This window comes from Pleurodeles waltl, chromosome 3_1 (assembly GCF_031143425.1).
Source record: "Pleurodeles waltl isolate 20211129_DDA chromosome 3_1, aPleWal1.hap1.20221129, whole genome shotgun sequence".
Classification (NCBI taxonomy): domain Eukaryota; kingdom Metazoa; phylum Chordata; class Amphibia; order Caudata; family Salamandridae; genus Pleurodeles; species Pleurodeles waltl.
The window spans coordinates 1784667595-1784687934 of NC_090440.1; the positions used below are offsets into that span (position 1 = coordinate 1784667595).

The 20340-nt window shown below is 49.9% G+C and overlaps 1 protein-coding gene across 2 annotated transcripts in view; it reads left to right on the forward strand.

Annotated features, from left to right (window-relative positions):
• The window catches only part of SF3B1 (splicing factor 3b subunit 1), a 457301-nt gene that overhangs the window by 133223 nt on the left and 303738 nt on the right, over nucleotides 1-20340 (forward strand). For both annotated transcript variants that reach the window (XM_069225830.1, XM_069225831.1), the window contains 2 exons: nucleotides 1527-1672; nucleotides 2461-2607. In XM_069225830.1, coding sequence (XP_069081931.1) covers nucleotides 1527-1672; nucleotides 2461-2607 — 293 coding nt within the window. The remainder of the gene's footprint in view (nucleotides 1-1526; nucleotides 1673-2460; nucleotides 2608-20340) is intronic.

Sequence of the window (20340 nt, forward strand, 5' to 3'; positions counted from 1 at the left end):
TTGAGCTCCTTGATCTGTTTTCCTGGTGCTAGGGGGGGGGGGGGTCACTTAAATACTCATTTCAGGGGCTGTTAAGGGTTATCAGATTCTCGTCTGTTGATGTCAGAATGGTTAGAACTAGTCAGTGAGCTTACCAGCAGTTGGTACCTCTAGGGTGCCCTCTGAGTGCATGCATTAATAATTCAGTCTCTGGAATCGGTGTGGGTTTATTAATACAAGATATTTGATCCCAAACATTCCTATTTTCAGTGAAGCCATCATGTAGCTGGAAAATGTGTGTCCAGCATTTGTACTTAAACTGGCCTCCTTGTTCACTAAGAATCGACAGACATAGCAGGGACATAGCTGCTCTTGCAGATACGATTGCAGATGTAATATTATGCACCCTGTCTTAGGGCTGTACGGCCTGCTGTATGGGTGACTTAAACATTTTAAAAGCAGTGTTTAGGGGACTTTGCACACAGGCTGTGTGACATGTTGTGTTTTCTCTTTTAAGGACCACCTTGTCATTAAGCCTGCAATGGCAGACTGTGTGAGTTTGGTGCTTGGCCCCTTAAAGTTGCACAAGTTGTGCTGCAGCTCTTAAGGACCCTCTGCAGTACCTAGGCCCTAGGTACTAGAGGAACAACTTACTAAGGGCTTACAAAAGGTGCTATAGGGCCTGGTCACTTGGGGATAAAGTGGGTGGTTGGTGGGGGGGGGGTGATTTGGGGTGGTACTACAACCAGAACCTAGCTTCCATGGCTAAATAATGGAATTGATTGGAAGGCGTACATGTACTTGGTTTAAGGTACCTCTGTCTCTCTTGGAAAATAAAAACAGCCCCTGCCTTGAAGTTCAAGAACACACCCTTCTGCTTCTGGCATGCACAGCACTCTCCTGCCGCATACGGCCTGCTGCATGGTTCAAGTCGTGCATACAACCACAAGAAAGCCTCACTTTTTTTTTTTGTTTTAAAAGGTTTTATTTTGTAACGCCGTGGCAAGGTATGCTCAGAGCTTCTGAGAGTGGTACAGTGTTTCAGCAGATGCCTCATATCCAGAGAGGGGAAGGTATATGGGCCAGGCCCGCAGGACTATAAGGGAGGCTCATGGGTGTGTCGTTACAGAGGGGACACAAGTTTCGGTTGGCATAACTAAGGAGAAAGTAACATTTTTTAAGAGCAACTGCTCTCTAATCGTTTAGTGAAAATTCTAATTTATCTTGCAGGCACGGACTTTTATTTTATATTGCTCCAGCTTAACTACGTAACCACGTTTATCGGATTGCCAAGATCGACTGGCTGTGCCAGTGCTTGGGTTGTTGATTGTGTGTGGTTGTTTACCAGTCGCATGTAAAGTAACAATTGATATTGTAGCACCCACGCTAATGTGCTGCATGGCTAAATATTGATAAGGTCCCAAAAGCAAGACCTATTGCCTATGCCAATGCTTGTTTTAATTTGTGATGTCACTTGAAAGAGGACAAATATTAATCCTGAGGAAAGTGTTCTTTAATATTCAAAGGAAATGTGTTTTGTTCTGCAGGTTTGGTGGATGAACAACAGAAGGTTCGTACAATCAGTGCTTTGGCTATTGCAGCTTTAGCTGAGGCAGCTACTCCTTATGGAATTGAATCGTTTGACTCTGTTCTCAAGCCCCTGTGGAAGGGTATCCGTCAGCACAGAGGAAAGGTAAGTTGACAAAATATCTGTCTACACCAGTGTTTTCCAAACGTTTGAGAACCACAACCCATTCTTTAGAAAAATAAACTTTCACGACCCACCTAGCTTTAATAGACTTGATGTGAGCAATCATTTTAATGTAACTAGAGCATTGTGTGGCAGCACACTGTCATTTAAATAGAAAACTGACCTCTAAATTTGCACAGACAAACAATTTTACTGATAAAACTATATTGCACAGAAATTTTGTGTTAATCTGGTTTAATAAATATTTATCATTTGTGCACCAACAAGTGTGTTGATTTCTTTTGATCCTGTTAAAATCTTTGCTGCCATCACACTTGAGGATTGCAAATAAAAAGTGCTTCATTTATGCATTCCTAACTGCTTAATGTGTACATTTCATTTACAGGCATTTATATTTAGTTCTGCTAAAAAAAAAAAAAAAGAATTAGATCCTTTCACTCGCGCATTACCCCAGCAAGACTATCACATTAGTCACTTTACTTTTATTTATTTCACTGCAGAGTGATATGAGTTTGTAAACACCAATGCCTATGTTAAAAATAATAAGTAGCAACTTTAAAAAAAGACATAGCCCGGTATTTTGCCTCTGTCTTTGGAATGCAGCAACTGTGACAAGCTAAAAACTGGATTAATTATATCTTTATTGCTTAGACTTTCCCGACCCACTAGAAATTCTCGGTTGCAACCTACTGTTTTGAGAAAAAAAAACTGGTCTACACCATTTCTTTGGAGGCTCTTATGTGCCACTTCACTGTGTTTTTTTCATACAGGGTCTTGCTGCTTTCCTGAAAGCTATTGGTTACCTTATTCCCTTGATGGATGCAGAATATGCAAACTACTATACCAGAGAAGTGATGCTGATCCTGATCAGAGAGTTTCAGAGTCCTGATGAAGAAATGAAGAAAATTGTGTTAAAGGCAAGTTGCTGATGTAGTTCTTGTGATGCTGATGGGACTGCATAGACATTTAAAAGTTAATAAATGTGTAGCAGTAACATACTAGTACATGAAAGGTATTTCTAAAATACTGTAAACCCCTGTGTTCTTGGGCTCTTTTTTGGTAATGAACTGTTTTGAAAGGCCCTGGGACATGTAGGCTGCAGGTTGCCACAATTGTAGCTTGTTGTGCCACCAGACCAGACATCTGCTGAGCTTTTGGACGTTATTGTGCTTGCTTGCTATGTGTGGCAGTCAATGAACTCTTGAATGTGATTCCACATTTTTATTGTGCTGTTTGTTCATCAACAGAAACGGGCTCTGTTGATAAAATTGCATAACTTGAACACCTAGCTGGTTACTGCCTCGTCATCCCAGTCAAGGTAGTTACTGGCAATAACGAAAGATGAAATTCACATTCAGTAGCACTCGTCCTTTTACCTACTGTCATAGTAGGTTTGCAGTATGTTTAGCTCACGTGCTTTGCATATCCCTGCCATCTAGTATTGGCACTGTGTAGGAAGTTGGCTCTGTATACACTATTTCAAAGTAAGGAATAGTATGCACAGAATCCAAGGGTTCCCCCTAGAGGTAAGATAGTGGCAAAAAGAGATAATACTAATGCTCTATTTTGTGGTAGTGTGATCGAGCAGTAGGCTTATCAAAGGAGTAGTGTTAAGCATTTGTTGTACACACACAGGCAATAAATGAGGAACACACACTCGGAGACAATTCCAGGCTGTAAGGAAATGCCTCCTTGGCATGGTTACCCCCTGACTTTTTGCCTTTGCTGATGCTATGTTTTGAATTGAAAGTGTGCTGAGGCCTGCTAACCAGGCCCCAGCACCAGTGTTCTTTCCCTAACCTGTACTTTTGATTCCACAATTGGCACACCCTGGCATCCAGGTAAGTCCCTTATAACTGGTACCTCTGGTACCAAGGGCCCTGATGCCAGGGAAGGTCTCTAAGGGCTGCAGCATCTCTTATGCCACCCTGGAGACCTCTCACTCAGCACAGACACACTGCTTGCCAGCTTGTGTGTGCTGGTGAGAACAAAACGAGTAAGTCGACATGGCACTCCCCTCAGGGTGCCATGCCAGCCTCTCACTGCCTATGCAGGTATAGATAAGATAAGTCACCCCTCTAGCAGGGCTTACAGCCCTAAGGCAGGGTGCACTTTACCATAGGTGAGGGCACCAATGCATGAGCACTGTGCCCCTACAGTGTCTAAGCAATACCTTAGACATTGTAAGTGCAGGGTAGCCATAAGAGTATATGGTCTTGGGAGTCTGTTTTACACGAACTCCACAGCACCATTATGGCTACACTGAAAACTGAGAAGTTTGGTATCAAACTTCTCAGCACAATAAATGCACACTGATGCCAGTGTACATTTTATTGTAAAATACACCCCAGAGGGCACCTTAGAGGTGCCCCCTGAAACCTTAACCGACTATCTGTGTAGGCTGACTGGTTCCAGCAGCCTGCCACAACCGAGACATGTTGCTGGCCCCATGGGGAGAGTGCCTTTGTCACTCTTAGGCCAGTAACAAAGCCTGCACTGGGTGGAGATGCTAACACCTGCCCCAGGCAGGAGCTGTCACACCTTGCGGTGAGCCTCAAAGGCTCACCCCTTTGTGCCAGCACCGCAGGACACTCCAGCTAGTGGAGTTGCCTGCCCCCTCCGGCCACGGCCCCCACTTTTGGCGGCAAGGCCGGAGAAAATAATGAGAAAAACAAGGAGGAGTCACTGACCAGTCAGGACAGCCCCTAAGGTGTCCTGAGCTGAAGTGACTCTAACTTTTAGAAATCCTCCATCTTGCAGATGGAGGATTCCCCAATAGGATTAGGGATGTGACCCCCTCCCCTTAGGAGGAGGCACAAAGAGGGTGTACTCACCCTCAGGGCTAGTAGCCATTGGCTACTAACCCCCCAGACCTAAACACGCCCTTAAATTTAATATTTAAGGGCTTCCCTGAACCAAAAACTTGAGATTCCTGCAACTTACAAGAAGAAGAGGACTGCTGAGCTGAAAGACCCCTGCAGAGGAAGAAAAGACACCAACTGCTTTGGCCCCAGAGCTACCGGCCTGTCTCCTGCCTTCCAAAGAAACCTGCTTCAGCGACGCTTTCCAAAGGACCAGCAACCTCTGAATCCTCAGAGGACTGCCCTGCTTCAAGAAAGACAAGAAACTCCCGAGGACAGCGGCACTGCTCCAAAAGAACTGCAACTTTGTTTCGAAGGAGCAGATTTAAAGACCCCTGCAACTCCCCGCAAGAAGCGTGAGACTTGCAACACTGCACCCGGCGACCCCGACTCGACTGGTGGAGAACCAACACTTCAGGGAGGACCCTCCGGCGACTCCAAGACTGTGAGTAACCAAAGTTGTCCCCCCTGAGCCCCCACAGCGACGCCTGCAGAGGGAATCCCGAGGCTCCCCCCTGACCGCGACTGCCTGAACTCTATTTCCCGACGGCTGGAAAAGACCCTGCACCCGCAGCCCCCAGCACCTGAAGGAACGGAACTCCTGTGCAGGAGTGACCCCCAGGAGGCCCTCTCCCTTGCCCAGGTGGTGGCTACCCCGAGGAGCCCCCCCCCCTTGCCTGCCTGCAACGCTGAAGAGATCCCTTGGTCTCTCATTGAAAACCATTGTAAACCCGACGCGTGTTTGCACACTGCACCCGGCCGCCCCCGCGCTGCTGAGGGTGTACTTTTTGTGCTGACTTGTGTCCCCCCCCCGGTGCACTACAAAACCCCCCTGGTCTGCCCTCCGAAGACGTGGGTACTTACCTGCTGGCAGACTGGAACCGGGGCACCCCCTTCTATCCATTGAAGCCTATGTGGTTTGGGCACCTCTTTGACCTCTGCACCTGACCGGCCCTGAGCTGCTGGTGTGGTGACTTTGGGGTTGCTCTGAACCCCCAACGGTGGGCTACCTTGGACCAAGAACTGAAACCTGTAAGTGACTTACTTACCTGTGAAACCTAACAATACTTTACCTCCCCCAGGAACTGTGAAAATTGCACTGTGTCCACTTTTAAAACCGCTTATTGTGTTTTATGTAAAAAGTATACATGCTAATGTAATGATTCAAAGTTCCTAAAGTACTTACCTGCAATACCTTTTGTAGGAAGTTGGCTCTGTATGCACTATTTCAAAGTAAGGAATAGTATGCACAGAGTCCAAGGGTTCCCCTTAGAGGTAAGATAGTGGCAAAAAGAGATAATACTAATGCTCTATTTTGTGGTAGTGTGGTCGAGCCGTAGGCTTATCAAAGGAGTAGTGTTAAGCATTTGTTGTACATACACATAGACAATAAATGAGGAACACACACTCAGAGACAAATCCAGCCAATAGGTTTTGTTATAGAAAAATATATTTTCTTAATTTATTTTAAGAACCACAGGTTCAAATTCTACATGTAATATCTCATTTGAAAGGTATTGCAGGTAAGTACTTTAGGAACTTTGAATCATTACATTAGCATGTATACTTTTTACATAAAACACAATAAGCGGTTTTAAAAGTGGACACAGTGCAATTTTCACAGTTCCTGGGGGAGGTAAAGTATTGTTAGGTTTCACAGGTAAGTAAGTCACTTACAGGTTTCAGTTCTTGGTCCAAGGTAGCCCACCGTTGGGGGTTCAGAGCAACCCCAAAGTCACCACACCAGCAGCTCAGGGCCGGTCAGGTGCAGAGGTCAAAGAGGTGCCCCAAAACACATAGGCTTCAATGGAGAGAAGGGGGTGCCCCGGTTCCAGTCTGCCAGCAGGTAAGTACCCACGTCTTCGGAGGGCAGACCAGGGGGGTTTTGTAGTGCACCGGGGGGGACACAAGTCAGCACAAAAAGTACACCCTCAGCAGCGCGGGGGCGGCCGGGTGCAGTGTGCAAACACGCGTCGGGTTTTCAATGGAAGTCAATGAGAGATCAAGGGATCTCTTCAGCGTCGCAGGCAGGCAAGGGGGGGGCTCCTCGGGGTAGCCACCACCTGGACAAGGGAGAGGGCCTCCTGGGGGTCACTCCTGCACAGAAGTTCTGTTTCTTTAGGCGCTGGGGGCTGCGGGTGCAGGGTCTTTTCCAGGCGTCGGGAAATGGAGTTCAGACAGTCGCGGTCAGGGGGAGCCTGGGGATTCCCTCTGCAGGCGTCGCTGTGGGGGCTCAGGGGGGACAACTTTGGTTACTCACAGTCGTAGAGTCGCCGGAGGGTCCTCCCTGAGTTGGTTGTTGTAAGGAAATGCCTCCTTGGCATGGTTGCCCCCTGACTTTTTGCCTTTGCTGATGCTATGTTTACAATTGAAAGTGTGCTGAGGCCTGCTAACCAGGCCCCAGCACCAGTGTTCTTTCCCTAACCTGTACTTTTGTATCCACAATTGGCAGACCCTGGCATCCAGATAAGTCCCTTGTAACTGGTACTTCTAGTACCAAGGGCCCTGTTGCCAAGGAAGGTCTCTAAGGGCTGCAGCATGTCTTATGCCACCCTAGAGACCTCTCACTCAGCACAGACACACTGCTTGCCAGCTTGTGTGTGCTAGTGAGGACAAAACGAGTAAGTCGACATGGCACTCCCCTCAGGGTGCCATGCCAGCCTCTCACTGCCTATGCAGTATAGGTAAGACACCCCTCTAGCAGGCCTTACAGCCCTAAGGCAGGGTGCACTATACCATAGGTGAGGGTACCAGTGCATGAGCATGGTACCCCTACAGTGTCTAAACAAAACCTTAGACATTGTAAGTGCAGGGTAGCCATAAGAGTATATGGTCTGGGAGTCTGTCAAACACGAACTCCACAGCACCATAATGGCTACACTGAAAACTGGGAAGTTTGGTATCAAACTTCTCAGCACAATAAATGCACACTGATGCCAGTGTACATTTTATTGTAAAATACACCCCAGAGGGCACCTTAGAGGTGCCCCCTGAAACTTAACCGACTGTCTGTGTAGGCTGACTAGTTCCAGCAGCCTGCCACACTAGAGACATGTTGCTGGCCCCATGGGGAGAGTGCCTTTGTCACTCTGAGGCCAGTAACAAAGCCTGCACTGGGTGGAGATGCTAACACCTCCCCCAGGCAGGAGCTGTAACACCTGGCGGTGAGCCTCAAAGGCTCACCCCTTTGTCACAGCCCAGCAGGGCACTCCAGCTTAGTGGAGTTGCCCGCCCCCTCCGGCCACGGCCCCCACTTTTGGCGGCAAGGCTGGAGGGAACAAAGAAAGCAACAAGGAGGAGTCACTGACCAGTCAGGACAGCCCCTAAGGTGTCCTGAACTGAGGTGACTCTGACTTTTAGAAATCCTCTGTAGGAAGTTGGCTCTGTATGTGCTATTTCAAAGTAAGGAATAGCATGCACAGAGTCCAAGGGTTCCCCTTAGAGGTAAAATAGTGGTAAAAATAGATAATACTAATGCTCTATTTTGTGGTAGTGTGGTCGAGCAGTAGGCTTATCCAAGGAGTAGTGTTAAGCATTTGTTGTACATACACCTAGACAATAAGTGAGGTACACACACTCAGAGACAAATCCAGCCAATAGGTTTTTATATAGAAAAATATCTTTTCTTAGTTTATTTTAAGAACCACAGGTTCAAATTCTACATGTAATAGCTCATTCGAAAGGTATTGCAGGTAAGTACTTTAGGAACTTCAAATCATAAAAATTGCATGTATACTTTTCAAGTTATTCACAAATAGCTGTTTTAAAAGTGGACACTTAGTGCAATTTTCACAGTTCCTAGGGGAGGTAAGTATTTGTTAGTTTTACCAGGTAAGTAAGACACTTACAGGGTTCAGTTCTTGGTCCAAGGTAGCCCACCGTTGGGGGTTCAGAGCAACCCCAAAGTCACCACACCAGCAGCTCAGGGCCGGTCAGGTGCAGAGTTCAAAGTGGTGCCCAAAACACATAGGCTAGAATGGAGAGAAGGGGGTGCCCCGGTTCCGGTCTGCTTGCAGGTAAGTACCCGCGTCTTCGGAGGGCAGACCAGGGGGGTTTTGTAGGGCACCGGGGGGGACACAAGTCCACACAGAAATTTCACCCTCAGCAGCGCGGGGGCGGCCGGGTGCAGTGTAGAAACAAGCGTCGGGTTTTCAATGTTAGTCTATGAGAGATCTCGGGATCTCTTCAGCGCTACAGGCAGGCAAGGGGGGGATTCCTCGGGGAAACCTCCACTTGGGCAAGGGAGAGGGACTCCTGGGGGTCACTTCTCCAGTGAAAGTCCGGTCCTTAAGGTCCTGGGGGCTGCGGGTGCAGGGTCTCTCCCAGGCGTCGGGACTTTAGGTTCAAAGAGTCGCGGTCAGGGGAAGCCTCGGGATTCCCTCTGCAGGCGGCGCTGTGGGGGCTCAGGGGGGACAGGTTTTTGTACTGAGTCTTCGAGTAGTCCTGGGGTCCCTCCTGAGGTGTTGGATCGCCACCAGCCGAGTCGGGGTCGCCGGGTGCAGTGTTGCAAGTCTCACGCTTCTTGCGGGGAGCTTGCAGGGTTCTTTAAAGCTGCTGGAAACAAAGTTGCAGCTTTTCTTGGAGCAGGTCCGCTGTCCTCGGGAGTTTCTTGTCTTTTCGAAGCAGGGGCAGTCCTCAGAGGATGTCGAGGTCGCTGGTCCCTTTGGAAGGCGTCGCTGGAGCAGGATCTTTGGAAGGCAGGAGACAGGCCGGTGAGTTTCTGGAGCCAAGGCAGTTGTCGTCTTCTGGTCTTCCGCTGCAGGGGTTTTCAGCTAGGCAGTCCTTCTTCTTGTAGTTTCAGGAATCTAATTTTCTAGGGTTCAGGGTAGCCCTTAAATACTAAATTTAAGGGCGTGTTTAGGTCTGGGGGGTTAGTAGCCAATGGCTACTAGCCCTGAGGGTGGGTACACCCTCTTTGTGCCTCCTCCCAAGGGGAGGGGGTCACAATCCTAACCCTATTGGGGGAATCCTCCATCTGCAAGATGGAGGATTTCTAAAAGTTAGAGTCACCTCAGCTCAGGACACCTTAGGGGCTGTCCTGACTGGCCAGTGACTCCTCCTTGTTTTTCTCATTATTTTCTCCGGCCTTGCCGCCAAAAGTGGGGCCTGGCCGGAGGGGGCGGGCAACTCCACTAGCTGGAGTGTCCTGCTGGGTTGGCACAAAGGAGGTGAGCCTTTGAGGCTCACCGCCAGGTGTGACAATTCCTGCCTGGGGGAGGTGTTAGCATCTCCACCCAGTGCAGGCTTTGTTACTGGCCTCAGAGTGACAAAGGCACTCTCCCCATGGGGCCAGCAACATGTCTCGGTTTGTGGCAGGCTGCTAAAACTAGTCAGCCTACACAGATAGTCGGTTAAGTTTCAGGGGGCACCTCTAAGGTGCCCTCTGGGGTGTATTTTACAATAAAATGTACACTGGCATCAGTGTGCATTTATTGTGCTGAGAAGTTTGATACCAAACTTCCCAGTTTTCAGTGTAGCCATTATGGTGCTGTGGAGTTCGTGTTTGACAAACTCCCAGACCATATACTCTTATGGCTACCCTGCACTTACAATGTCTAAGGTTTTGTTTAGACACTGTAGGGGTACCATGCTCATGCACTGGTACCCTCACCTATGGTATAGTGCACCCTGCCTTAGGGCTGTAAGGCCTGCTAGAGGGGTGTCTTACCTATACTGCATAGGCAGTGAGAGGCTGGCATGGCACCCTGAGGGGAGTGCCATGTCGACTTACTCGTTTTGTCCTCACTAGCACACACAAGCTGGCAAGCAGTGTGTCTGTGCTGAGTGAGAGGTCTCCAGGGTGGCATAAGACATGCTGCAGCCCTTAGAGACCTTCCTTGGCATCAGGGCCCTTGGTACTAGAAGTACCAGTTACAAGGGACTTATCTGGATGCCAGGGTCTGCCAATTGTGGATACAAAAGTACAGGTTAGGGAAAGAACACTGGTGCTGGGGCCTGGTTAGCAGGCCTCAGCACACTTTCAATTGTAAACATAGCATCAGCAAAGGCAAAAAGTCAGGGGGCAACCATGCCAAGGAGGCATTTCCTTACATCCTCCATCTTGCAGATGGAGGATTCCCCCAATAGGGTTAGGATTGTGACCCCCTCCCCTTGGGAGGAGGCACAAAGAGGGTGTACCCACCCTCGGGGCTAGTAGCCATTGGCTACTAACCCCCCAGACCTAAACACGCCCTTAAATTTAGTATTTAAGGGCTACCCTGAACCCTAGAAAATCAGATTCCTGCAACAAGAAGAAGGACTGCCTAGCTGAAAACCCCTGCAGAGGAAGACCAGAAGACAACAACTGCCTTGGCTCCAGAAACTCACCGGCCTGTCTCCTGCCTTCCAAAGAACTCTGCTCCAGCGACGCCTTCCAAAGGGACCAGCGACCTCTGAATCCTCTGAGGACTGCCCTGCTTCGACGACGACAAGAAACTCCCGAGGACAGCGGACCTGCTCCAAAAAGACTGCAACTTTGTTTCAAGAAGCAGCTTTAAAGAACCCTGCAATCTCCCCGCAAGAAGCGTGAGACTTGCAACACTGCACCCGGCGACCCCCGACTCGGCTGGTGGAGAACCAACACCTCAGGGAGGACCCCCGGACTACTCTACGACTGTGTACCAAAACCTGTCCCCCCTGAGCCCCCACAGCGCCGCCTGCAGAGGGAATCCCGAGGCTTCCCCTGACCGCGACTCTCTGAAACCTAAGTCCCGACGCCTGGAAAAGACCCTGCACCCGCAGCCCCCAGGACCTGAAGGACCGGACTTTCACTGCAGAAGTGACCCCCAGGAGTCCCTCTCCCTTGCCCAAGTGGAGGTTTCCCCGAGGAAGCCCCCCCTTGCCTGCCTGCAGCGCTGAAGAGATCCCTTGATCTCTCATTGACTAACATTGCAAACCCGACGCCTGTTTCTACACTGCACCCGGCCGCCCCCGCGCTGCTGAGGGTGAAATTTCTGTGTGGGCTTGTGTCCCCCCCGGTGCCCTACAAAACCCCCCTGGTCTGCCCTCCGAAGACGCGGGTACTTACCTGCAAGCAGACCGGAACCGGGGCACCCCCTTCTCTCCATTATAGCCTATGCGTTTTGGGCACCACTTTGAACTCTGCACCTGACCGGCCCTGAGCTGCTGGTGTGGTAACTTTGGGGTTGCTCTGAACCCCCAACGGTGGGCTACCTTGGACCAAGAACTGAACCCTGTAAGTGTCTTACTTACCTGGTAAAACTAACAAAAACTTACCTCCCCCAGGAACTGTGAAAATTGCACTAAGTGTCCACTTTTAAAGTAGCTATTTGTGAATAACTTGAAAAGTATACATGCAATTGAAATGATTCAAAGTTCCTAATGTACGTACCTGCAATACCTTTCAAACAAGATATTACATTTTAAATTTGAACCTGTGGTTCTTAAAATAAACTAAGAAAATATATTTTTCTATAACAAAACCTATTGGCTGGATTTGTCTCTGAGTGTGTGTACCTGTAAGGAAATGCCTCCTTGGCATGGTTGCCCCCTGACTTTTTGCCTTTGCTGATGCTATGTTTACAATTGAAAGTGTGCTGAGGCCTGCTAACCAGGCCCCAGCACCAGTGTTCTTTCCCTAACCTGTACTTTTGTATCCACAATTGGCAGACCCTGGCATCCAGATAAGTCCCTTGTAACTGGTACTTCTAGTACCAAGGGCCCTGTTGCCAAGGAAGGTCTCTAAGGGCTGCAGCATGTCTTATGCCACCCTAGAGACCTCTCACTCAGCACAGACACACTGCTTGCCAGCTTGTGTGTGCTAGTGAGGACAAAACGAGTAAGTCGACATGGCACTCCCCTCAGGGTGCCATGCCAGCCTCTCACTGCCTATGCAGTATATATAAGACACCCCTCTAGCTGGCCTTACAGCCCTAAGGCAGGGTGCACTATACCATAGGTGAGGGTACCAGTGCATGAGCATGGTACCCCTACAGTGTCTAAACAAAACCTTAGACATTGTAAGTGCAGGGTAGCCATAAGAGTATATGGTCTGGGAGTCTGTCAAACACGAACTCCACAGCACCATAATGGCTACACTGAAAACTGGGAAGTTTGGTATCAAACTTCTCAGCACAATAAATGCACACTGATGCCAGTGTACATTTTATTGTAAAATACACCCCAGAGGGCACCTTAGAGGTGCCCCCTGAAACTTAACCGACTGTCTGTGTAGGCTGACTAGTTCCAGCAGCCTGCCACACTAGAGACATGTTGCTGGCCCCATGGGGAGAGTGCCTTTGTCACTCTGAGGCCAGTAACAAAGCCTGCACTGGGTGGAGATGCTAACACCTCCCCCAGGCAGGAGCGGTAACACCTGGCGGTGAGCCTCAAAGGCTCACCCCTTTGTCACAGCCCAGCAGGGCACTCCAGCTTAGTGGAGTTGCCCGCCCCCTCCGGCCACGGCCCCCACTTTTGGCGGCAAGGCTGGAGGGAACAAAGAAAGCAACAAGGAGGAGTCACTGACCAGTCAGGACAGCCCCTAAGGTGTCCTGAACTGAGGTGACTCTGACTTTTAGAAATCCTCCATCTTGCAGATGGAGGATTCCCCCAATAGGGTTAGGATTGTGACCCCCTCCCCTTGGGAGGAGGCACAAAGAGGGTGTACCCACCCTCAGGGCTAGTAGCCATTGGCTACTAACCCCCCAGACCTAAACACGCCCTTAAATTTAGTATTTAAGGGCTACCCTGAACCCTAGAAAATCAGATTCCTGCAACAACAAGAAGAAGGACTGCCTAGCTGAAAACCCCTGCAGAGGAAGACCAGAAGACAACAACTGCCTTGGCTCCAGAAACTCACCGGCCTGTCTCCTGCCTTCCAAAGAACTCTGCTCCAGCGACGCCTTCCAAAGGGACCAGCGACCTCTGAATCCTCTGAGGACTGCCCTGCTTCGACGACGACAAGAAACTCCCGAGGACAGCGGACCTGCTCCAAAAAGACTGCAACTTTGTTTCAAGAAGCAGCTTTAAAGAACCCTGCAATCTCCCCGCAAGAAGCGTGAGACTTGCAACACTGCACCCGGCGACCCCGACTCGGCTGGTGGAGAACCAACACCTCAGGGAGGACCCCCGGACTACTCTACGACTGTGAGTACCAAAACCTGTCCCCCCTGAGCCCCCACAGCGCCGCCTGCAGAGGGAATCCCGAGGCTTCCCCTGACCGCGACTCTCTGAAACCTAAGTCTCGACGCCTGGAAAAGACCCTGCACCCGCAGCCCCCAGGACCTGAAGGACCGGACTTTCACTGCAGAAGTGACCCCCAGGAGTCCCTCTCCCTTGCCCAAGTGGAGGTTTCCCCGAGGAAGCCCCCCCTTGCCTGCCTGCAGCGCTGAAGCGATCCCTTGATCTCTCATTGACTTCCATTGCAAACCCGACGCTTGTTTCTACACTGCACCCGGCCGCCCCCGCGCTGCTGAGGGTGAAATTTCTGTGTGGGCTTGTGTCCCCCCCGGTGCCCTACAAAACCCCCCTGGTCTGCCCTCCGAAGACGCGGGTACTTACCTGCAAGCAGACCGGAACCGGGGCACCCCCTTCTCTCCATTATAGCCTATGCGTTTTGGGCACCACTTTGAACTCTGCACCTGACCGGCCCTGAGCTGCTGGTGTGGTAACTTTGGGGTTGCTCTGAACCCCCAACGGTGGGCTACCTTGGACCAAGAACTGAACCCTGTAAGTGTCTTACTTACCTGGTAAAACTAACAAAAACTTACCTCCCCCAGGAACTGTGAAAATTGCACTGTGTCCACTTTTAAAGTAGCTATTTGTGAATAACTTGAAAAGTATACATGCAATTGAAATGATTCAAAGTTCCTAATGTACTTACCTGCAATACCTTTCAAACAAGATATTACATGTTAAATTTGAACCTGTGGTTCTTAAAATAAACTAAGAAAAGATATTTTTCTATAACAAAACCTATTGGCTGGATTTGTCTCTGAGTGTGTGTACCTCATTTATTGTCTATGTGTATGTACAACAAGTGCTTAACACTACTCCTTGGATAAGCCTACTGCTCGACCACACTACCACAAAATAGAGCATTAGTATTATCTATTTTTACCACTATTTTACCTCTAAGGGGAACCCTTGGACTCTGTGCATGCTATTCCTTACTTTGAAATAGCACATTGTAGGAAGTTGGCTCTGTATGTGCTATTTCAAAGTAAGGAATAGCATGTACAGAGTCCAAGGGTTCCCCTTAGAGGTAAAATAGTGGTAAAAAGAGATAATACTAATGCTCTATTTTGTGGTAGTGTGGTCGAGCAGTAGGCTTATCCAAGGAGTAGTGTTAAGCATTTGTTGTACATACACATAGACAATAAATGAGGTACACACACTCAGAGACAAATCCAGCCAATAGGTTTTTATATAGAAAAATATCTTTTCTTAGTTTATTTTAGGAACCACAGGTTCAAATTCTACATGTAATATCTCATTCGAAAGGTATTGCAGGTAAGTACTTTAGGAACTTCAAATCATCAAAATTGCATGTATACTTTTCAAGTTATTCGCAAATAGCTGTTTTAAAAGTGGACACTTAGTGCAATTTTCACAGTTCCTAGGGGAGGTAAGTATTTGTTAGGTTAACCAGGTAAGTAAGACACTTACAGGGCTTAGTTCTTGGTCCAAGGTAGCCCACCGTTGGGGGTTCAGAGCAACCCCAAGTTCACCACACCAGCAGCTCAGGGCCGGTCAGGTGCAGAGTTCAAAGTGGTGCCCAAAACACATAGGCTAGAATGGAGAGAAGGGGGTGCCCCGGTTCCGGTCTGCTTGCAGGTAAGTACCCGCGTTTTCGGAGGGCAGACCAGGGGGGTTTTGTAGGGCACCGGGGGGGACACAAGTCCACACAGAAATTTCACCCTCAGCAGCGCGGGGGCGGCCGGGTGCAGTGTAGGAACAGGCGTCGGGTTCGCAATGTTAGTCTATGAGAGATCTCGGGATCTCTTCAGCGCTGCAGGCAGGCAAGGGGGGGATTCCTCGGGGAAACCTCCACTTGGGCAAGGGAGAGGGACTCCTGGGGGTCACTTCTCCAGTGAAAGTCCGGTCCTTCAGGTCCTGGGGGCTGCGGGTGCAGGGTCTCTCCCAGGCGTCGGGACTTTAGGTTCAAAGAGTCGCGGTCAGGGGAAGCCTCGGGATTCCCTCTGCAGGCGGCGCTGTGGGGGCTCAGGGGGGACAGGTTTTGGTACTCACAGTATCAGAGTAGTCCTGGGGTCCCTCCTGAGGTGTCGGTTCTCCACCAGCCGAGTCGGGGTCGCCGGGTGCAGTGTTGCAAGTCTCACGCTTCTTGCGGGGAGCTTGCAGGGTTCTTTAAAGCTGCTGGAAACAAAGTTGCAGCTTTTCTTGGAGCAGGTCCGCTGTCCTCGGGAGTTTCTTGTCTTTTCGAAGCAGGGGCAGTCCTCAGAGGATGTCGAGGTCGCTGGTCCCTTTGGAAGGCGTCGCTGGAGCAGGATCTTTGGAAGGCAGGAGACAGGCCGGTGAGTTTCTGGAGCCAAGGCAGTTGTCGTCTTCTGGTCTTCCGCTGCAGGGGTTTTCAGCTAGGCAGTCCTTCTTCTTGTAGTTGCAGGAATCTAATTTTCTAGGGTTCAGGGCAGCCCTTAAATACTAAATTTAAGGGCGTGTTTAGGTCTGGGGGGTTAGTAGCCAATGGCTACTAGCCCTGAGGGTGGGTACACCCTCTTTGTGCCTCCTCCCAAGGGGAGGGGGTCACAATCCTAACCCTATTGGGGGAATCCTCCATCTGCAAGATGGAGGATTTCTAACAGTTAGAGTCACCTCAGCTCAGGACACCTTAGGGGCTGTCCTGACTGGCCAGTGACTCCTCCTTGTTATTCTCATTATTTTCTCCGGCCTTGCCGCCAAAAGTGGGGCCTGGCCGGAGGGGGCGGGCAACTCCACTAGCTGGAGTGTCCTGCTGGGTTGGCACAAAGGAGGTGAGCCTTTGAGGCTCACCGCCAGGTGTGACAATTCCTGCCTGGGAGAGGTGTTAGCATCTCCACCCAGTGCAGGCTTTGTTACTGGCCTCAGAGTGACAAAGGCACTCTCCCCATGGGGCCAGCAACATGTCTCGGTTTGTGGCAGGCTGCTAAAACTAGTCAGCCTACACAGATAGTCGGTTAAGTTTCAGGGGGCACCTCTAAGGTGCCCTCTGTGGTGTATTTTACAATAAAATGTTGTAGGAAGTTGGCTCTGTATGTGCTATTTCAAAGTAAGGAATAGCATGCACAGAGTCCAAGGGTTCCCCTTAGAGGTAAAATAGTGGTAAAAAATAGATAATACTAATGCTCTATTTTGTGGTAGTGTGGTCGAGCAGTAGGCTTATCCAAGGAGTAGTGTTAAGCATTTGTTGTACATACACATAGACAATAAATGAGGTACACACACTCAGAGACAAATCTAGCCAATAGGTTTTTATATAGAAAAATATCTTTTCTTAGTTTATTTTAAGAACCACAGGTTCAAATTCTACATGTAATATCTCATTCGAAAGGTATTGCAGGTAAGTACTTTAGGAACTTTAAAGCATAAAAATTGCATGTATACTTTACAAGTTATTGACAAATAGCTGTTTTAAAAGTGGACACTTAGTGCAATTTTCACAGTTCCTAGGGGGAGGTAAGTTTTGGTTAGTTTTACCAGGTAAGTAAGACACTTACAGGGCTTAGTTCTTGGTCCAAGGTAGCCCACCGTTGGGGGTTCAGAGCAACCCCAAAGTCACCACACCAGCAGCTCAGGGCCGGTCAGGTGCAGAGTTCAAAGTGGTGCCCAAAACGCATAGGCTAGAATGGAGAGAAGGGGGTGCCCCGGTTCCGGTCTGCTTGCAGGTAAGTACCCGCGTCTTCGGAGGGCAGACCAGGGGGGTTTTGTAGGGCACCGGGGGGGACACAAGCCCACACAGAAATTTCACCCTCAGCGGCGCGGGGGCGGCCGGGTGCAGTGTAGAGACAAGCGTCGGGTTCGCAATGTTAGTCTATGAGAGATCTCGGGATCTCTTCAGCGCTGCAGGCAGGCAAGGGGGGGATTCCTCGGGGAAACCTCCACTTGGGCACGGGAGAGGGACTCCTGGGGGTCACTTCTCCAGTGAAAGTCCGGTCCTTCAGGTCCTGGGGGCTGCGGGTGCAGGGTCTCTCCCAGGCGTCGGGACTTTAGGTTCAAAGAGTCGCGGTCAGGGGAAGCCTCGGGATTCCCTCTGCAGGCGGCGCTGTGGGGGCTCAGGGGGGACAGGTTTTGGTACTCACAGTATCAGAGTAGTCCTGGGGTCCCTCCTGAGGTGTTGTATCGCCACCAGCCGAGTCGGGGTCGCCGGGTGCAGTGTTGCAAGTCTCACGCTTCTTGCGGGGAGCTTGCAGGGTTCTTTAAAGCTGCTGGAACAAAGTTGCAGCTTTTCTTGGAGCAGGTCCGCTGTCCTCGGGAGTTTCTTGTCTTTTCGAAGCAGGGGCAGTCCTCAGAGGATGTCGAGGTCGCTGGTCCCTTTGGAAGGCGTCGCTGGAGCAGGATCTTTGGAAGGCAGGAGACAGGCCGGTGAGTTTCTGGAGCCAAGGCAGTTGTCGTCTTCTGGTCTTCCGCTGCAGGGGTTTTCAGCTGGGCAGTCCTTCTTCTTGTAGTTGCAGGAATCTAATTTTCTAGGGTTCAGGGTAGCCCTTAAATACTAAATTTAAGGGCGTGTTTAGGTCTGGGGGGTTAGTAGCCAATGGCTACTAGCCCTGAGGGTGGGTACACCCTCTTTGTGCCTCCTCCCAAGGGGAGGGGGTCACAATCCTAACCCTATTGGGGGAATCCTCCATCTGCAAGATGGAGGATTTCTAAAAGTCAGAGTCACCTCATCTCAGGACACCTTAGGGGCTGTCCTGACTGGCCAGTGACTCCTCCTTGTTTTTCTCATTATTTTCTCCGGCCTTGCCGCCAAAAGTGGGGCCTGGCCGGAGGGGGCGGGCAACTCCACTAGCTGGAGTGTCCTGCTGGGTTGGCACAAAGGAGGTGAGCCTTTGAGGCTCACCGCCAGGTGTGACAATTCCTGCCTGGGGGAGGTGTTAGCATCTCCACCCAGTGCAGGCTTTGTTACTGGCCTCAGAGTGACAAAGGCACTCTCCCCATGGGGCCAGCAACATGTCTCGGTTTGTGGCAGGCTGCTAAAACTAGTCAGCCTACACAGATAGTCGGTTAAGTTTCAGGGGGCACCTCTAAGGTGCCCTCTGGGGTGTATTTTACAATAAAATGTACACTGGCATCAGTGTGCATTTATTGTGCTGAGAAGTTTGATACCAAACTTCCCAGTTTTCAGTGTAGCCATTATGGGGCTGTGGAGTTCGTGTTTGACAAACTCCCAGACCATATACTCTTATGGCTACCCTGCACTTACAATGTCTAAGGTTTTGTTTAGACACTGTAGGGGTACCATGCTCATGCACTGGTACCCTCACCTATGGTATAGTGCACCCTGCCTTAGGGCTGTAAGGCCTGCTAGAGGGGTGTCTTACCTATACTGCATAGGCAGTGAGAGGCTGGCATGGCACCCTGAGGGGAGTGCCATGTCGACTTACTCGTTTTGTCCTCACTAGCACACACAAGCTGGCAAGCAGTGTGTCTGTGCTGAGTGAGAGGTCTCCAGGGTGGCATAAGACATGCTGCAGCCCTTAGAGACCTTCCTTGGCATCAGGGCCCTTGGTACTAGAAGTACCAGTTACAAGGGACTTATCTGGATGCCAGGGTCTGCCAATTGTGGATACAAAAGTACAGGTTAGGGAAAGAACACTGGTGCTGGGGCCTGGTTAGCAGGCCTCAGCACACTTTCAATTGTAAACATAGCATCAGCAAAGGCAAAAAGTCAGGGGGCAACCATGCCAAGGAGGCATTTCCTTACAAATGTACACTGGCATCAGTGTGCATTTATTGTGCTGAGAAGTTTGATACCAAACTTCCCAGTTTTCAGTGTAGCCATTATGGGGCTGTGGAGTTCGTGTTTGACAAACTCCCAGACCATATACTCTTATGGCTACCCTGCACTTACAATGTCTAAGATTTTGTTTAGACACTGTAGGGGTACCATGCTCATGCACTGGTACCCTCACCTATGGTATAGTGCACCCTGCCTTAGGGCTGTAAGGCCTGCTAGAGGGGTGTCTTACCTATACTGCATAGGCAGTGAGAGGCTGGCATGGCACCCTGAGGGGAGTGCCATGTCGACTTACTCGTTTTGTCCTCACTAGCACACACAAGCTGGCAAGCAGTGTGTCTGTGCTGAGTGAGAGGTCTCCAGGGTGGCATAAGACATGCTGCAGCCCTTAGAGACCTTCCTTGGCATCAGGGCCCTTGGTACTAGAAGTACCAGTTACAAGGGACTTATCTGGATGCCAGGGTCTGCCAATTGTGGATACAAAAGTACAGGTTAGGGAAAGAACACTGGTGCTGGGGCCTGGTTAGCAGGCCTCAGCACACTTTCAATTGTAAACATAGCATCAGCAAAGGCAAAAAGTCAGGGGGCAACCATGCCAAGGAGGCATTTCCTTACACAACCCCCCCCCAAACGAAAGAGGATGAGACTAACCTTTCCCAAGAGAGTCTTCATTTTCTAAGTGGAAGAACCTGGAAAGGCCATCTGCATTGGCATGGGCAGTCCCAGGTCTGTGTTCCACTATAAAGTCCATTCCCTGTAGGGAGATGGACCACCTCAACAGTTTAGGATTTTCACCTTTCATTTGCATCAGCCATTTGAGAGGTCTGTGGTCAGTTTGAACTAGGAAGTGAGTCCCAAAGAGGTATGGTCTCAGCTTCTTC